Source organism: Rhipicephalus microplus, chromosome 3 (assembly GCF_043290135.1).
Source record: "Rhipicephalus microplus isolate Deutch F79 chromosome 3, USDA_Rmic, whole genome shotgun sequence".
NCBI lineage: Eukaryota > Metazoa > Arthropoda > Arachnida > Ixodida > Ixodidae > Rhipicephalus > Rhipicephalus microplus.
The window spans coordinates 276061011-276080130 of NC_134702.1; the positions used below are offsets into that span (position 1 = coordinate 276061011).

The 19120-nt window shown below is 44.4% G+C and overlaps 2 protein-coding genes and 1 non-coding gene across 3 annotated transcripts in view; 2 read left to right on the forward strand and 1 right to left on the reverse strand.

The window, feature by feature from the left end:
* The window catches only part of LOC119167935 (uncharacterized), a 362355-nt gene that overhangs the window by 320953 nt on the left and 22282 nt on the right, over positions 1 to 19120 (forward strand). The window lies entirely within an intron of this gene.
* TRNAT-CGU (transfer RNA threonine (anticodon CGU)) lies at positions 4808 to 4880 on the forward strand. Its single transcript has one exon. It is a non-coding gene; the product is annotated as a tRNA-Thr (tRNA).
* On the reverse strand, positions 6201 to 18566 carry LOC142804280 (uncharacterized). The gene is made up of 8 exons (XM_075891029.1): positions 18277 to 18566; positions 14769 to 14878; positions 14505 to 14702; positions 14353 to 14440; positions 11068 to 11283; positions 9327 to 9501; positions 9139 to 9212; positions 6201 to 6522 (listed from the first exon to the last, which is right to left on the reverse strand). Exons 1-8 carry the CDS (start codon positions 18415 to 18417, stop codon positions 6262 to 6264), a joined length of 1263 nt encoding a protein of 420 aa, XP_075747144.1. The 5' UTR covers positions 18418 to 18566; the 3' UTR covers positions 6201 to 6261.

The following is a 19120-nucleotide window of genomic DNA, read 5'->3' on the forward strand; positions in this document are numbered from 1 at the left end:
CCGATCGAAAGGTTTGGCAGGGCACGGAAGCGGTTGAAGCGCACCGGACGAGTGGAAAGGCGGTGATTTGCGACGTTGACAGTCAGGACAGCCCATAACGAATTTTCGAACGAAATTATACATTCCGCGCCAGTAGAAGCGATGGCGAATGCGTTCGTAAGTTTTGAAAACTCCGGCATGACCACATTGGGGATCGTCGTGAAAGGAGGCGCAGATTTGTGATCGCAAGCTGCGCGGGACAACCAAGAGCCACTTACGACCTTCGGGGGCGTAGTTGCATAGGTGTAGTAGCCGATCACGAATGGCGAAATGAGCAGCTTGACGTCGGAGAGATCGTGGTACCGCAGTGGTTGACGATCCAGAAAGACAGTTAAAAAGAGAAGCGATCCACGGGTCCTTGTGTTGTTCACTGGTAAAGAAGTCGAGGTCGAGAGATGCGATGGAGATACCTGTGGTTCCGCAGGCCGAGTCGGGAGGTAAAGGCGAACGCGACAGGGCGTCGGCGTCAGAATGCTTGCGTCCGCTGCGATAGATGACACGAATGTCGTACTCCTGGATTTGCAGTGCCCACCGAGCTAGGCGGCCAGAAGGGTCTTTCAATGTGGCGCGCCAACAAAGTGCATGGTGGTCCGTTACCAGGTCGAATGGGCGACCGTACAGATAAGGGCGGAACTTGCGAAGCGCCCACACTAGCGCCAAGCACTCTTTTTCAGTGACGCTGTAATTGGCCTCAGCTTTAGTAAGTGTGCGACTCGCATAAGCGACGACGTATTCGGAGTAGCCCGGCTTGCGTTGGGCGAGGACGGCGCCTAGACCAACCCCACTAGCGTCTGTGTGAACTTCCGTTGCAGCTGTTGTGTCGAAATGCCGAAGAATTGGAGGATATGTTAGCAGACTACGGAGCGTGGCAAGCGCGACGTCGCAGTCAGAAGACCGGGATGAAAGGTCTGCTTCACCGCGTAGGAGGTTGGTCAGTGGTGACATAATCGATGCAAAATTTCGCACGAAGCGCCGGAAGTACGAACATATGCCGACAAAACTGCGTAATTCTTTCAGTGTAGTAGGTTTCGGGAACTCAGTGACTGCTCACAGTTTTGCAGGGTCGGGTCGAACACCATGCTTGGAGACGATGTGCCCTAAGATGGACAGCTCTCGCGCGGCGAAGCGGCACTTTTTAAGGTTGAGTTGGAGCCCAGCGTTGGTTAAACACGTCAGAACCAGTTGGAGCCGAAGCAGATGCGTAGGAAAATCGGGAGAGAAAACGACAATGTCGTCGAGGTAGCATAGACACACAGACCACTTCAGTCCACGCACTGTGTTGTCCATGAGCCGTTCAAACGTGGCAGGAGCATGACAAAGACCAAATGGCATTACGTTAAGTTCGTACAGGCCATCTGGTGTAATGAACGCAGTTTTCTGGCGATCAGCTTCTGCCATAGGAACCTGCCAGTATCCAGATCGTAAGTCTAAGGAGGAGAAGAATTCGGCTCCTTGTAGGCTGTCAAGGGCGTCGTCTATGCGCGGTAATGAATAGACGTCTTTCCGCGTCACCTTGTTTAATCGCCGGTAGTCGACGCAAAATCGAATCGATCCATCTTTTTTTCGAACTAGAACGACAGGAAGTGCCCAAGGACTCTGCGATGGTCGAATAACGCGACGGCGTAGCATCTCTTCGACCTGGTCGTTGATGACGTGACGTTCTGCAGCAGAGACACGGTACGGTCTTTGACGCAATGGCTGGTGCGAACCGGTGTCAATGTAGTGGTTCACTGCGGAAGTCCGACCCAATTGCGGCTGAGAAACGTCGAATGAATTCGCGAAGTGCTGGAGGAGATTAAGAAGCTCGGCGCGTTCATGGGCACTTAAGGTGTCGGCGATGGAACTCGAGAAGGTGTCACTCGATGAGCACTCCAGTGGGGAAAGCACATGAAGTTCGGTCGAGGCGCTACTGCACGATTCGTCTTGCATGTTAAGGAATAAAGAGAAATCGAGGTACTCCACTCGACCGAGACATTCGCCGGCAAGTAGCGTAAGCGGTGCAGAAAGGGGGTTGTGGACGAAAATATTGCTTCGGCCCGCAGTGACGTCGAGTGTAGCGAAAGGCAAGGAAACGGCTCTGCGGCTCATGAAAATGTCGGAAGGTGTAAACATTACTGTAGCATCGTTATAGTCATCGCAGCAAACCGGGACAACGGCAAGAGAGGCTGGCAGAATTTCAGTGTCCTCACGCACGACAAGTTTTGGCGACCGCTCAAGGGTTTCGTGCAAAGGTTCGTCACACAGGTGCGAAAATTGAACTTCAGCGCGTGCGCAGTCGACGATGGCATGATGATTTGACAGAAAGTCCCACCCGAGGATAACGTCATGCGAGCACACCGAAAGGACGATGAACTCGACAACGTACATAGAGCCTTGGATGAATATGCGGGCCGTACAGGTGCCAAGAGGTCGAACTTGTTGTGCGCTAGCTGTACGAAACGATAGTCCAGAGAGCGGCGTGGTCACTTTGCGTAGGGAGCGGCAGAGCTGGGCGGCTATAACAGAAACGGCAGCACCTGTGTCGACGAGGGCAAAGGTAGAAACACCATCGACAGATATAGCGACGACGTTAGCTGGTGAAGTGCGAGGACTTGAGCATTTCGACGGCGTTCAGTTTTCCCGGTTGGAGGAAGTGGGTCTAGGACGCATTGGGGACAGTGATCGCCTGCGAGGAGTTGGGGAGCGGGGAGAGTGAGTTTGAGGCTGGTGTGACCGAGACTCAGGAAAGTTAGTGTATCCATACTGCGGTGAGGGATAGGGAGCAGGTATGTGCATGGGCTGTGGGTCATACGGTAACGGCCGAGTAGCGTGGTGGAGTGGTTGGAAGTGACGGCGACAATATCGTGCCACGTGTCCTGGAGTACCGCAGGCGTAGCAGATCGGTCAATTGTCAGGAGTGCGCCAGGAATTGCTGACTCGTGGTGCGGCCCAAGGTGTCGAAAATGGGGCGGAGTGGGGAGCGACTGAAGACATGGGTGGCAAATGCTGCTGGCGGGGTCTGCTACGTACCACCTGGGCATACGTAAGAGGCGCGGCCACGGGCTGCATAGCCGGCGCATGGGCAACAGGCATGGCCACAGGCTGCTGGTGGGCAGCGACGGGAACAGCCTGAGCTACCTCTTCGGCAATAACGTCGCGGAGTGGTGAGGGCAGACGAGAGGACGGCGGCTGCTGCGTGAAGGGAATCAACGACAGTTGCCGAGCTACTTCTTCACGCACAAAGTCTTTAATCTCTTGCAGGGTTGGTGAGTGGTCGGGAACAGAAGTGAGACTGGAGAGCGAGTCGGCGTGGGAGGAAAATGGCCGAGTCAGGGCGCGCTGCTTGCTCAACTCGTCGAAACTTTGACAGAAAGTGACAAGTTCCGCAACGGTGGCAGCATTACGGGCCAGGAGCAGCTGATATGCACCGTCATTTATCCCTTTGAGAATGTGTTGAATCTGGTCCGACTCGGGCATGGTGGTGTTCACACGGTTGCAAAGACCAATAATGTCTTCGATGTAGCTGGTGAAAGATTCCGTTGGCTTTTGTGCGCGAGTCCGCAAGCGTTGTTCGGCTCTGGACTTGCGGACGGCGGGTCGGCCAAAAACGTCAGCAAACAAGGTTTTAAAGATATACCACGTCGTGATGTCGTTTTTGTGGTTGTTATACCACATTTCGGCCCCGTCAGTGAGGTAAAAGATGAAGTTAGTCAATTTGTCCGCGTCATCCCACTTGTTGTTTGCGCTCACCAGTTCGTAGTTAGCGAACCAGTCTTCCACGTCGGTCTCATCAGCTCCGCTAAAGACCTTGGGCTCTCGCAAACGAAGAACGCCGGGGTTGCTGGGGGATGGAGTGGAAGAGCCAGGTTGCGCGTTGTTGGTAGCCTTGATGGGAGGTAGCGTTCGGTTGCGCAGCTCCAGGTTCAGGCGACGGCGAATGGCAGCACCCAGGTTCAGGCGACGGGGAATGTCAGCACCTTCCACCAATTGAAAAAAGGGTTTATTGACGACTGTTGCGACGGTGGTCCTACGAAGAAACACGATCGTGCAAGAGCAACGGTCAAGCAGATGCCGGCGATGATCAGCACGAGCCGAGCGAGCGAAGCCCAGCACCCAGTACCCAAGCGGTGGCGATATTGCTTGCCAACGACGCTCTTTCTTCTTCACAGTATATATATATATATATATATATATATATATATATATATAATGAGATATAACAGACAGTAGTGCCAAGGAATGTACAGGGGAAGTTATTAACATTAATGGAATGTAAATAAGAAGAAAGAAAAGTGGATGAAAAAATTACCAACTGTAAGCAGGAATCGAACCTACGACCTTCGAATTACGCGTTCGATGCTCGAACGCGTAATTCGAAGGTCGTAGGTTCGATTCCTGCTTACAGTTGGTAATTTTTTCATCCACTTTTCTTTCTTCTTATTTACATTCCATTAATGTTAATAACTTCCCCTGTACATTCCTTGGCATTACTGCCTGTTATATCTCATTATTATTGTGTTAAAACACGGAAAAACGAGCCCTTAGGTATACACTTCTTTCCCTTATTTCATTGAACGAGGGTCTCGTACTGGCAGACTTGGTGTGTTTAGGTTGTATAAGAGGGACAATTAATCAGCTGCCCGCTCATAATAAGTTCACGTGCTACGTGACGCCAAACATGCGCATAAGAGTGTTTTCACACTCGTTGTTTGGCTTATAGATGGCGCTGACTGTCGCTCCTACTTCTAAATTCACAGATAAACCCAAAAAAGTGGATGGAGGGAGTGCCGCTGTAATAGCTCAGTGGTTAGAGCATCGAACGCGTAATTCGAAGGTCGTAGGTTCGATTCCTGCTTACAGTTGGTAATTTTTTCATCCACTTTTCTTTCTTCTTATTTACATTCCATTAATGTTAATAACTTCCCCTGTACATTCCTTGGCATTACTGTCTGTTATATCTCATTATTATTGTGTTAAAACACGGAAAAACGAGCCCTTAGGTATACACTTCTTTCCCTTATATATATATATATATATATATATATATATATATATATATATATATATATATATATATATATATATATATATATACGCATTTAGGTCACACGTCCCCACCCCATTACCAATTTTCATGCAATTCTCATTGCAGAGCTACAATATTTAGGCGGTGCATTTCTCGTCCTACACTCTTAAAAAAAGGGTTGTAATACTTACTAAGTTTCACTTACTAAGTGCTTGTCACATATGTTACTACCCTCTTAGTAACTGGAGTTAGTAACAAGAGGCTTAGTAACCGCTACTAAGCAAGTATGTTAGTAACGGATACTACCATCTTAGTAACAGGTGCTACCCTCTTAGTAACAGAAGTTGCAGCATCTTAGTAACATATACTACCCTCTTAGTAACTGAAGCAAGCAGCGTGTTAGTAACAAGTACTACCCCCTTAGTAACTGAATCAAGCAGCATGTTAGTAACAGATACTACCCTCTTAGTAACAGAAGAAAGCAGTACCTTAGTAACAGATACTACCCTCTTAGTAACAGGTTGTACTATTTTAGTAACTACAGCAAGCAGTCTGTTAGTAACAAATACTACCTTCTTAGTAACTGCAGCAAGCAGCATGCTCGTAACAGATAGTACCCTCTTAGTAACTGAAGCAAGCAGTATCTTAGTAATAGATACTACCCTCTTAGTAACTGCAGCAAGAAGTCTGTTAGTAACAGATACTACCCTCTTAGTAACTGCAGCAAGCAGCATGTTAGTAACACATACTACCCTCTTAGTAACTGAAGCAAGCAGCCTCTTAGTAACAGATACTACCCTCTTAGTAAATAAAGCAAGCAGCATGTTTGTAACAAATACTACCCTCTTAGCAACCAGTTAGTAATTGGTCCTAACCACTTACTAAGTGCAAATCGTAACACGTCCCACACTACTTGATAAAAACATTACGAACTTAGAAACTTCAGTAACATACTAATCGCTAATCACTCTCCGACTGCTTTAGTTGCACGGTAAAGTGCAGGAAACCTCAGATAATGAGAGGATCCCAAATATAGGTGAAGTGCGGCTCTACAACTAGATTTCTTGTGCATGTTGTTGGTGAAAGGCTTTCTGCAGACATGACGAAAACCACAAGTTTCATCATCTAACATGCCATAAATACATAACTTTCAGCATTTGATACACACACTTCAATCTTTATTATATAAGCTCTGCTTATTGCACATTGCTGTCAGATCAGCTCTTGATCGACGAAATCGTCCTTAAAAGTAGTGGTGCTCTGGGCACACTTGGTAGTCCACAAAAGTACTCGAGGAGCGTTAAGGTGTTTTTGTTACTCTCCGAGTACATGATGTCCAGTACCCAATACAGTTCCATGATAGCCGTCATGCCGGCTATAACATCGACGACATGAATGTTGAATGCCTCAAACACTACGGTCATTTCTTCGGCCTCTCTGATACTTGTTCCCTCAAAACAAAGAGCAGGGTAGATGTCCTGTAAAGTTAAACATTAGTATTAGCCATTAGCAGAATCAAAATGCTAAAAAATGGAAAAGAGCAAATTTTTTTCAAATGGTGACAACGAATAATAAAAGAAACAACACAAATGAGAGTTGACTCGTGACTCAAATTTCATTGCACATGAAACGTATATATTGTCACAGAGTCATGATCCGGACGAAGCAAGCAGTCGGGCTGCCGAAGATTAAATCTTTATTTCGCTGAACTTGTGGCCGCGAAAGGAAAAGACACTTTGCAAATAATGTACAGCCGCAGTCACGTCTGCGTATAGTGCACGAGCAGCCGGCGTTGCTCTGTGGCAAGACACCTTGCGGCCGTTGTAGGTTGTGACGCCGCGTGCACAGGAGCATGCGCGGCCTTACAAACGTGCAGGCCTGCTCTGCACGGGTGACAACGTTGGCAGGTGTGCTTGTTTAACCAAAAATCCGCGCTCGCTCAAGGCACTTTGGTCATATCTATTGCATAAGAAGAGGCGCGTTTCGACTGATAACACACGCTGCAAAACAACGCACTCTTTGTGATCGTTTTGATTCTGTGGCCGTCTAGACTTTTTTTTTTCCGCAGCTGTTGGCATCATCATATCTACATATAATCGCATGCCTCAAAAAAGCCACAAAGCTTGCATCATTGGTGCAGGCTCGCTATATCCATCAAAATGCCCTTTGTTTTATGAAATAGATGTGACGAAAGTGCCCTGAGGGATCGCGAATCTTTGGCTAAACAGGTACACTTTCCACCATTCTCACCTGTGCAAAACAGGCCCGCATGTCTGTAAAGCTGTGCATGCTCCTGTGCACGCGACATCACAACCCGCAATGACCACACAAGGTGTCGTGCCGCAAAGCAAGGCCGGCTGCTCACGCGCTATACGCAGACGTGGCCCATCTGTACATTGCACTGTTAGTGGCGAACAAAGCGATGTCCATTGGTCCTCTGACAGGTGGTAAAGCGTGCTTGTTTTTATACATGTGCGATCAAAGATTCCAGCATTATCAATGGTGGCCGCGTAATCACTCAACGAAGCAAGACTACAGTCGACGTCGGATTTCCCGGACGCCCAAAATTCCGGACATGCCCGATTTCCCGGACTCATCTGCGGCACCGTCAAGTTCCCCATAGAGTCAATGTATTAAAAAGTCCGAAATTCCGGACGCTTATAGCCTTTGGCATCCAATTTCCCGTACTTTTTACTGTTAACCGCCGACCGAAAGTTACCATTGACGCCGCCATTTTGTTTGTTTTTATATCCTCGAACCCGCCATACTCGCACCGTTGCCAACTCCCGCACCGCGCCGCGGCTGCCGTAACCTCGAAACCGCATGTGTCAATCTATTGCTAGCCGCGGCTTAGCCAAGCCAAACCTCGCTGAGTTCGTTCACGTGTTGTTTTGTCAGCTCTGCAGTCGTGCCTGCGGTTGATCGTTTGCTGCTGCGCGCTATCTTCAGTGATCACGTTTCCCGACCTCCAGCATCCATCGAGTTCCTAGCCGTTTCGTGCTGCACTTTTCGTCTAGCGGATTCACCATTTACAGCGATGGCACCAACTGCTCCTTCGTCCTGCGCCCTGCCGGTGTGTCGATTCCAGCTGGGATAACCTTTGAGGGCTTCGCCGACGCTGACAAAGACCTTGAGCTATGTGCGGACTTAACCGATCACGAAATCATTCGTCAAGTTACGGAGGATTCCGACGACTCTGACACCGTGAACGAAGAGCCATCACCTACCCAGCCAACGAGCTCGGAGTTGACGTGAGCACTGATGACACTATCATCAATGTACAGCAGCAACATGACGTTGACTGAAATTGAGGCAGACATGATCGCGGGCAAGAGGAACGTCGTGCAAAAGAAAATAGGCGACTACTTCGCGCCCAAGTGCTGACCTATGAGGTAGCGCAGGCCACGTCAGATTTTTTTTATAAATAAACGGCTATTTTCAGAGCCACCTAAACGATGTATTGGCTGAATTGCAATGGAAATCTTGTACTCCGGTCATTACCCTCTCAGTCAGCGAAAAATACCTACAAGAAAAGGTGCATTTTCACGTGCATTCGTTTTTGCGGACGTTTTCGTGGTCCCTTGAGGGTCCGGGAAATCGGACGTCGACTGTATTGGCGTCCGGCGCGCAATCATAACGGAATCATCTAACACAATCGTGAGGCTTCCAACACACCACGCCGTGGTCTGAGTGGAGTCTTGTAAACAAACATTGCGGGTGAGACCCGAATACATCAAGATAATATGCATTGCAATATACTAAGAGAAAATTTATCAACGGAAACGCTAAAGCACGACATGACCTTCTGGCATAAGCACACGTGCTCATCTAGAAATGACAATTCCCTCTGCGACAAACAGATGCAGAAGAAATGCTCATTTCTAAAGAAGCAGGCATGGTCATTCCAAAAGGTCATGTCACGCTTTAGTGTTTATTATAATAGGGTTTTCCTTAACATATAAACTTTTAGGGTGCAATGAAATTTATGTCAAAAGTTTTTATTTTTCACTTTACCATTGTTTCTGTGCAAAAAAATTGTGCCGTTTCCTTTTCAATATGCTTTACTTTACTAAATGAAACGTAAAGTTACTTACAGGGCCCCTCAGAAATTTCGGCTTCTCTTTCAGCAGCAGTGGGAGGAGTTCTATTAAGGCAACTGCAAATCGATCTGGAAAAGGATTGTTATTGCAATATCACAGCAATAATATCACAATCACACAGCAATATCACAACAGTAATACAAAGAGAACCTAGAATGACTGAACATACTTTACATACTTACATTTACGGCTATTGCCTTCCAGTTTTTCAAGCTCCTTCTCGAGCTCCTTCACCAGGTCCTTTGTTGAATGGCGAGTTTTCAGTAGCTCCAGAATCCTGGGTCCAAAGTTGTTGAAAAATTCCAACAGCTTTTTTTCCATCTGGATGCTTGTTATTGCTGTAAATTCTTCATGAAGCTATAATCATAGAAGTATATTTAAATTAATTTGCAATTACAAATCTGGGCAACAAGTTTCCAGCTAACATATAAATGAAATGAAGGTCAAAAAGACACTTGGCAGTCAATTCGTCGTAGAGAAAACAAAAACACACATGGGTGTATCTAGATATTTACAGAGCAGGTCCCAATTTTTTTTGGCTGAACACATTAAAAAATTTTTATATCGCGAAGTGGCTTATTTTATCAAAAACAAGTTTATTTGCTTCTGCAGGTGTAGTTGTTGTCAGAATGATACTAACCTAAAAAAAAATGATTCAAATGCAGTTTATGGCATCATTTCAGTGCTTACGTCAGAGTGAATGCGAATGGACAATGCCCAATATACCTTGATGCATTTTCAGATTTGTCTGAATTTGAGCACGAAAAAAAAAATTGACTCAAATATTGACTCCACTGCAGGCCTTTGTCCTGCAGTGGACGTAATCAGGCTGATGATGATGATTCAAATTATCAACACTATGTGCCATCTGCTACCCAAAATTATTTTTTTTTTGGCAACATCATAAGACATTCTCGAAAATTTCTGTTGTAGCTGACAGCCATCATGAGTAAAAAAAGAAAAATAAATGCAAAAGCAAATATATAAAACTAAGCAGACAAAGTTGTCTCAATGCACAAGTCATTTACTGCAATCTGTTTTGCTATTGCTATTGTGGAATGGTGGCATAAACATGTTATTATTTTACATGTCGGCCAGTGTTTGCCCACTGAAATGAAATCAATTAAAAATGCTTTGTCAAACAAACAAAAAATAAATAAAAAAGCCAGGAGTTAGTGTCAAGTGCTTTCATAACACTGGTAGCGGCTTAGGCTTGTTGGATATTCATGACAGTAGAATACTAGCGCGAGAACACATGGACAGAAGAAGAGTGAACGGCACACTGCACTTGTTACAACATAGTTTATTGCTGCAGCCGTAACATACACCTAATTAAAAAAACACGAAGGTGTGTAACATAATTTTAATTATATACTTGAGGAGTTGCACCTACATGTATTTAAGCGCATGTTACAGCTGCAGCAATAAACTATGTTGCGAGAAGTGCAGTGTGTCGTCCACTCTTTTCTCCATGTGTTTTCGTGCTAGTATTCTACTGCTTTCATAAGCCTGGTAGTCAAGGATTTGGGACTGTATAATGATCGTATCGAACCATCCACGGGACGCTTTTTGGTAAACTTTGTTAGAGTGTGAACATACTTAAATTTTAAAACAGATTTGGAGCCAGTGGTCTGGGAAGCAGAAATATGCTCGAAATAGCTAAGCAGACAGCCTCTTGCTTCCCTGCATGCATTTAACATAAAAATGAGGCTTTAAGTCAGTAAAGAATGAATGAATAATTCCTTAAAAACTTGACCATAGCACTGTTGTGCAAGCAATGCCTGCTTCAATGTAGTACAGCTAAAGACCCACTAACCTGTTCACAAGCTACTTTTGAAAACCTATTCAAGTTTCAAAAAGACAGCTGGTAAATATCGTAAGTGAAAGCATGCAATGCAGATGCTGCATTCACATGATACTGACCATCTCAACATTTCCTAAAGCGGGATACTTTTCAAGTATCTCAGCTGTTGTAGGCACTGTATCTTTCATCCACGACCTCCTAGAAGAGCGTGTCTGCTTCATCGATTCGCTCAATTTCTGGAGGTCCGGAGCACGCTTCGACATCTCTTTGGACATGAATTCCAAGTGTCCCACTAAAACACCTTCATCGTGGTCATCATATGGGATGCTTGTTGTCTAACAGGGTAAAAAAAAAAAGTAGAACGAACACTTGTATAAGGCAACCATAGTCTTCCTGGAATTAAGGCAACATGCTGCTACCTAGTTATGTCATTAACCCCCCCCCCCACATTTTTTATTTTTTTTAAAATGGGGCTTGTTGAAGCAGAAAAAGACAGCTCATGCGGAGTGCCGTTTTAGTGCCAAAACATTTCACTTACTCAAGCGATGATGAAGCCGTAGACTGTTATTAGCGAGCTAAGCCACATGCAAATGTTACTTGTAAAACATTGAAATGAACTTAAAAACAGAAATTGCTACCACGCGGCGTTGCCGTTTAGTTTGTGCAGCAATGGCACTATCTTGAGGTTTCCGTTTTCCATAGACCTCCTTGGCTTCCTGCACAGCAGGCAGAGTACTGAGAGTTCTTCGCATGTACCCGAATTTATACTGGATGGATACTTTCCAAGAGTCCTGCAAATAAGCATATTGGACTTTGGAAGACTATTTACATAGAGATTACGTAGTGGTCTCATTGAAGTTCATGCTACATAAACAAATATTTGAGATAAAAAGAAACATGATGTTAGGTGCAACACATTAAAGGGACACAAAAGAGAAACAATGAATTTGTTAAGATTGATAAATTGTGCTCAGAGTTCTATAGCGTAATTTATTTCACCATCATAGGTGTATTGATAGAGGAGAAAATTGAGTTCAAAATTTCATTTTTAAATTTTGTGTGCACGTGATCTAAAATATTTCAAAGCGTATTGTATTTTGATAGTGCCATTTTTTGGGCTTGCTGGTAAATAGAACTTGACGACATATTGAGCGCTAAGAGACAGGGACATGAGGGAGTGGACAACACAATGCGCTAGCTTCAACAATTTTTATTTTCAGGAAACGCCAAGCTATATATCCGTGCACAGTGGTGCCACCAGTCTATCCACTAGCCACTTTCCCGATCTAACAGGTCAACTGACGGTGCACTTACGCACGTGTCACCTTTGCGAAAGATAGCATCAGCTTCAATTATCTCTCGCACGTCTGTATCTTCATGCTTCGCCACAGCAGGCCTGCTGTCAGGTGCTCCTAGAACTATCGCAAACATTCGCAAGCATGATACATTCGCAAGCAGAAACATTCGCAAGCAGAACTATCGCAAGCATGATATCTCGTTAAAGAGCCCTGAGCCTAATTTAGGCATGTGTCAAGTTATAAAAAAAACTTTTAAGCATCTGCAGGATCCTTCATCCGATGCAAATGAAGCTGCAATCTGCAACCACAACAATAGAGTGTTCTTCACACTTAAAAGTGGGAAGAACACTACGGTTCATAAAAATATATGTTGCTATATCAAGGACACATAATTTTGCACCAACCTATGGCACTGGTCAAACATCATCACTTGTATAGGATTGTGTGTGTTCATAAGTGCAACTTATCTGGTATATTCAAGCAACAAATATCTTTTTCTTTTCCCACATTTAATTAAATGTGTAGGTAACAAAGTATCACACACATGAGTGTTAATTACCCCTTATGTAATCAGACAATGCGGGCCATCAATGGAAGCCGTACGAGGTTAAACACACTCCAGTAGGGCTCGCATTTCTCACTGACCAAGGCTAATACTCAATATAAAACATTACAGTAAGCACAGACAACAATGCAACGATGATTATGCGATTATGTAGTCTAGATGTTCCGCTGCAGAACTTGAGCCAACGTATGTTTTACTTACTGCTAGACGCATTTCTTCGATGACAGAACACGTGCAAGAACCAGTAGTACACTTCACAAATATTTAACTTTCTTAAAACAAAAAGTAATTTGATAAAACTGTCTCCACGAATAGATAATTGATGTTGCTAGTAAATATGCTATTTAGCATAATTTTACTAGAACAACCTCAGTGTAAAATTTACGACTAAACTAGAGCAAAAATTACCTTTTATGCAACTTTGTCGCCAGCTTTGCAAGCCATTTGACAGTATATGTGTCTCAAACTATTTTTTGTGTGACAGTAAAAGTTTCTGACACTCAAACAATACAAAATATTGCATATCACTAAATGTAGTCTGTTTGTAAAAAAATCCCAAACATTAAAAATTGTGTCCATATTTAAGGTAACATAAAAACCCATGCAAACATAAAAGTTTGTTAAACCTATTTTTAGTAAAAAGCCTACCATCATTCTATAGGAAAAATTTTGTCCTAACTTAATTTGGAAAGACCAGATTTTTTCACTACGCGTGTTACAAGCTAAAGTTTCAAGCTTTCCGAAAAAACTTCATGTGTGGCTTGCTGCTCCCAGTCAGTCAGTGAAGAACTTTGTTTATTGATCCTGAGGACCTTTTTTCACCCAAAAATATTTCGGCGGGCCACTTCTTGCTTTATATGGATGGTCCATTGTTGATATCGCAGATGGTTGAGCGCCAAGGCTCGTACAAGTTGGCGTTGAATGACCCATACAATGACCCATACATTAGCTTACCGACTTACCCAACTCCAACGCACACAACATTTACATGAAAAAAAAAAAATAGTGCAAACCCCGATTCTAATGTGCACTTGTGCTCCTTCACCCCCCCTCCGCCCTCAGATAAAAGGACTTGTTACTTGCTTGTGCTACATTCTATGTTTAGCCTTGTAGCTCTCAAATGTTTGTTTTCGTTCTTTATTCCTAGTTTTCCCATTCACATACATTTTGCTTTTTTTTTTTATTGCCATGAAAGCAGATGTTGGTGCACAAATGAGGCACCAGCTACTCCTTAGTTCTAGAAGTGACAAAACATGCCACAAGCCAGGTTCGAAAATTGCACGTAAAATAGTGCATTCCGCGTGACACCAGATTGTTACTAATTAGCATGCAGCACACACAATATACAATTTTAATATCACCGTGCCGGTCCGATATGATGTCTCGAGAATGCAAAGAATATAGTTATTCAAACAATCTTATATGTTTCACCGTTTTCTTTTCCAGTCCCTTTTTCTTTCCAACTGATAGCATTATCATAATCTGCCAAACATTTTCTGTGGATATTGCGATATGTCCAAATCGTAAAAAATTTCACTTACCCAACCAGTACCAATTGTGTCTCTAAGGACAGGGTATTCAACAACGAGTGCCTTTGAAGCAGCCTCATAGAGCCGCCTTCCTGGGTATCTATGAAAGCAACAAATGTTCAGCCGGTATTCAATAATATACAGGAGAGTACGGAGGCACTTACACAGTGAAGTTCATCAAATGGTGGCTTAACCAAGACACAATCCTTGATTTTGTCCGACTCGAAACTTTTCCGAGTTCTGTATTGCCAATGGCAACTTTTAGGTCTAAGGGAAGGGGTGGCAGTCTATAATCACTTCCGTGAAAAGGTTGAGTAGTTGATGGCTCCAACTCGGGAGAAACCACAAGCAGTTCATTTGTGCTGAAAACAGGATAAAAATCAGCAGGCTTTCAGTTTGGTGCAACAATTCGAAGTTGAGCTACTCACCTGCAAGCATGAGGCATGGCCTCATCAGTGATTATTCTAATTTTGCTCCCATCACAAAAGACATGGTTCCCTGGAGGGTCGACATAAGCTTCAAATTGTGCATTGTAAACCTGAAAGAAATTTAATGCTTATACAAACACAATTACCGTGGGCAACAAATAATAAAACTTTCAGCTGTCAGTATTATTTCAAAGACATTACTATGCTAGCCACACAGGTGCAATTTGTATGCATGAAGTGAACAAGTGGCAAACTGTTCTTGTTCATTCTTTCCATGTCCCTGTCATGTTTATTTCCACATACCAGTTTTACTTTCAAGTGGCAAAAGACAGGCTAGTTGGCGCGTGTACGAGATAAATTAACAGCGCAACCACAGGACGAAGAAAGAAAACATGAGGATAGACGCTGAATATCAACTGTATCAGATAAATTAACAGCGCAAACACAGGACGAAGAAAAAAAAAAAAAAACATGAGGATAGGCGCTGAATGTCAACTGAATAGCAAATCCCACATACATCTTGCTGCATGAACATCGAGTGAAGCTTTGGGCTAGTTGGTTTTGCATAAAAAAGTCCATATCGCGCTGTATGTAATTCATTATGAACATCGAATTTTATAGACGATGCATGTGGCAGACTTTGTGTGTTTTTGGAACAAGCAGCACATCCTCTTCTCTTTTTGTTCACTAGGCAACACGTACCACCTGTTTCGTGGGCACTGAGAGCACATGTGAGCAGTAGCACGTCTGCCAGCCTCCTTGATTCGACACTACACCCTATGGATGTCGGGACTGACTGCAGCTTGTCAGATGAACTTCAGTACGACATGAGCAGATGATGCAGAAAACCAGCAGTAGTCAGTCTCGAAAAGCAGGGCTGCGTCTTGTGTGTGCGAGTGTGGTATAATGAATTTTGAATGATGGACAGTTCGATACTTTTTTTCTTCTTCAAATAAGTGAACTCAAAGAGCAACAGGCTCTGCTATGAATGAGGCTTTCAGGAACGACAAGTGCAATGTTTGTGAAGAGGAGACAGAGAAACATTGAAAGATGAAGAAATGCGAGGGGCGCACGAGGAGGCCAGCATGGAAGGCTGGAGTTTCATTGCTTGTTTCCAGTTGCTTGATTTCCATCTGTGCTTTTCCTATACAGCTGGCAGTGCCTATAATGTGCCAAAAACACATGTATTGACTCAGGCTCGGCACCAGTTCTCGGTGACTTTCTGGAGAATCGGTTGGTTTATAAGTGGTTCACATGTTCGGAATGTGGTCGATCTTCTAGCGATATTTACGTCTACAATGGGGAAGCATTAAGAAGCACAAAGCATCATCAGAACATTCGAAATCGCTCGGAATTTGTTCACACTAACAAATGATCTTTTGTCAAAAAGTAGCATAAGATTTCTTGACCTTGTTATGCACTTCTTCACCAGCTGTGTTAGCTAGGAGTATTCACCCTCTCATAGAGCTTGTTGCCCTTTTGAGAGCAAAAGGAGCTAGTGAACCATCTGCCATGTGGAATGCAGTATTTCGTTCCTGCACACACAGGGTGTGGCCCAGCTTTCCAAGCTAAATTGAGACTAATTACTGCTGGTTTTGCATGTCATCTGCTCGTGTCGCTGCTTGAAGTTCTACTGATGGTGGTGCATGAGCATGATGCAGAATTAGTAATACTACTGTCATTCCTTCTTTCCATAGTGTGTCGCATCAAATAAAAATGACAGCTGGACACACTAGTGCTCACATGGTGTTTTTCAGCACCCTTGAAGCTGGTTATACATCACTTCCTGAACAAAAGGTAAGAGGCAGTGCCACTTGTTTCAAGAAAAAGACCATGTGTGCTACAGGCAGCATCTAAGAAATTCAATGCTGATGCGGCAAGATCACGGTGCAAGAATATTCTAGGTGAGTGAACGCCGGGACTATTCGCTGCCTGATAATGTTCTGGTTCGCAAGAGGCCCGAGAGATGGCGCTACAAATTTTGCCCCGGCTTCTCTCCCCCCCCCCCCCATCTGGGTGTAGGAAAACCCCGTGACGTAAGAAAGTAACGGCGCTCATTTATTGTCGCCACAACAACTTCGCGCCGCCATCAACCCCGTTCCCTTATCACCCCCCTTTTCAGTGGTGCCGCTCTATGGGTGTCGCGTGGTTGATATCGTGCGATAGGCCAGTTTTCTCAGATTGGGACCCACCGCCCACGTGCTGGATGTGCTTTGCGGATTTTGCCAACAGCCCGCCATGGTCCTCAGTCTGTCGAGCCATCTATCGGCATGCCGCAAACGAGAACATAATCGGTACCTCCCCGCCAAGCGCTCGCTTCGCAACGTTCGTTCACCTGAAGTATTCTTGCACCGTGGGCAAAATGTATGTGGGACAGGCTGAGTGGTGAATGAATAGGTGGCTTCGAGAAGATGCAAATTAATTAAACACTTGTGTCGGGAGCAGCAATTTTGCCATACGTTGTCAGCACTCGTCCTCATGTTTTCTTTTCTTCGTCTTATGATTTTACTGCCAATAACTACTTTGATGCAAGCATGGCTGATACTCTGCAGGATCATTTCTTGTGAGCAGCCTATTATATTCAATGAAATTTCAGTTTATTTTATGCTTTGCATTCTCTAGTGTTGCAAGGTATTCATCATAACATTTCGCAGTAACAGTAACATTTTGGCATTTTTCACTGTGCCAAAAGTGACCCTTTCTCCAATGTAACATAGATAACATAGTAGCAAAAAGGCTGGCATTATTTCTTGTCGTTACAGCTGCATTACAAAACGGAAAAGGGACGTCATTTTAGTGGAAGTAAATACAGCCAGGGGCTTAGCACTTTATTAAGTGCACAGTAACAGTGTGGCCACAGCAGCTAATACAGAAGCTACAACTACACCCTACATTCATGCTTCCCATTATCACGTTTCTTGGTGGCATTGGTTCATCCAAATCCCTTTAGCCATTTGTGCACTGACAAGGCCAGCATACCACAACCTACTATCCCTGACTGAACTGTTGGAGTGGCTTCTGGTGCTCACACAAATGAAACACTTAGGTTCTATTCAAATAAAGGCATCCGATTTTTTTCATTTGGTTTACGTCACCACTTCCTTCGAATTGACACATCACACGTGACACACTATGTATTTTACCTTGGTGTTTATCTTTACGCACATAAGGCCAGTGCTAATTACTTGCGTGAACGAGCACCGGTGCTGAAACACGACCGCCACATTTATGCTTTCATTAAGTGCTTAACAAAGGTACACTATATACGACAAAAATATTGCAGCTCCTCAAGTAAAAAAAAAAGACTGCCTCCCAAGTTGGGACACACTTTCCTTCTTTGTTCTCCTATTCGCGCGCTATTGCAGATGGGTCCCCTGGGTTACTCAGCAATGCCATGTATTGTTCTCCTATTCGCGCGCTATTGCAGATGGGTCCCCTGGGTTACTCAGCAATGCCATGTATGAGCAATGTATGAGCGAAGAAAACAAAAGGCACTTCCAGAACGTACCTCTATTCTGCCGGTTGACGCGACATCTCCAAAATCTGTAGCCTTCACGGCAGCCAAGACATCTTCCATGGTGTGTCCGTTAATGGAGATAATCTTCTTGCGCTCCTTCCATGACACCAAGCATTGAATCGGTGTCGACATTTTCACGGCAGCAAAAAGAAAAAAGCACACAAACGGAGAAGCAGTCCTACGGCAAGTTCAGCAAGGCGCGAAAGAGGCGAACGGCTTACGTGCTTGTCTTGGCTTGTACTACAGTGGCACACAGCGATGGAGAAATAAACACCTCGTTCTTTTACCTCTTTACTCTAGTTCTAGAAAGGCTTCAGAGGTAGTAGTGCGCGCTACCTGCAGTTTTTTTTTATTTGATAATAAAAAGATATTTCTGACGTTGAAGAGTTTAGTTACGCCAACTGCATGTGCCTTTAAAAGAAATGAAGGCAGCGCAACATAAAATTAGCACATATTTTTTAGTAATTCCTTAGTAGAGCCGATCTCCTTCATCATCGTATTTGTCTTGGAATGTTGCTGTTGCTGTGATGGTATGCTCAAGCTAGTTGCCGTGGCTGACGTTTTATTGTGCTGTGCTCCTCTAGTTTCGGGCCCAGTGCGCGCAGATTGTTCTGCGGGAATGAATCGCCGTAGTTTGTGTGAGTGAAACAAATTCACGCCATGCATACGTGCCCACGGTGCCCGTTTTCGTCGGCAAAGTTTTGCAAGGTCATATGGCACATCAGAGATCATCGCCACGATACGGATTTTTCTGTCATGTGTGGTGTGCAAGGGTGTGCAAAGACATATCACGAGTTCGAATCGTACCGGAGACACATTTACCGCTGCCATAGAA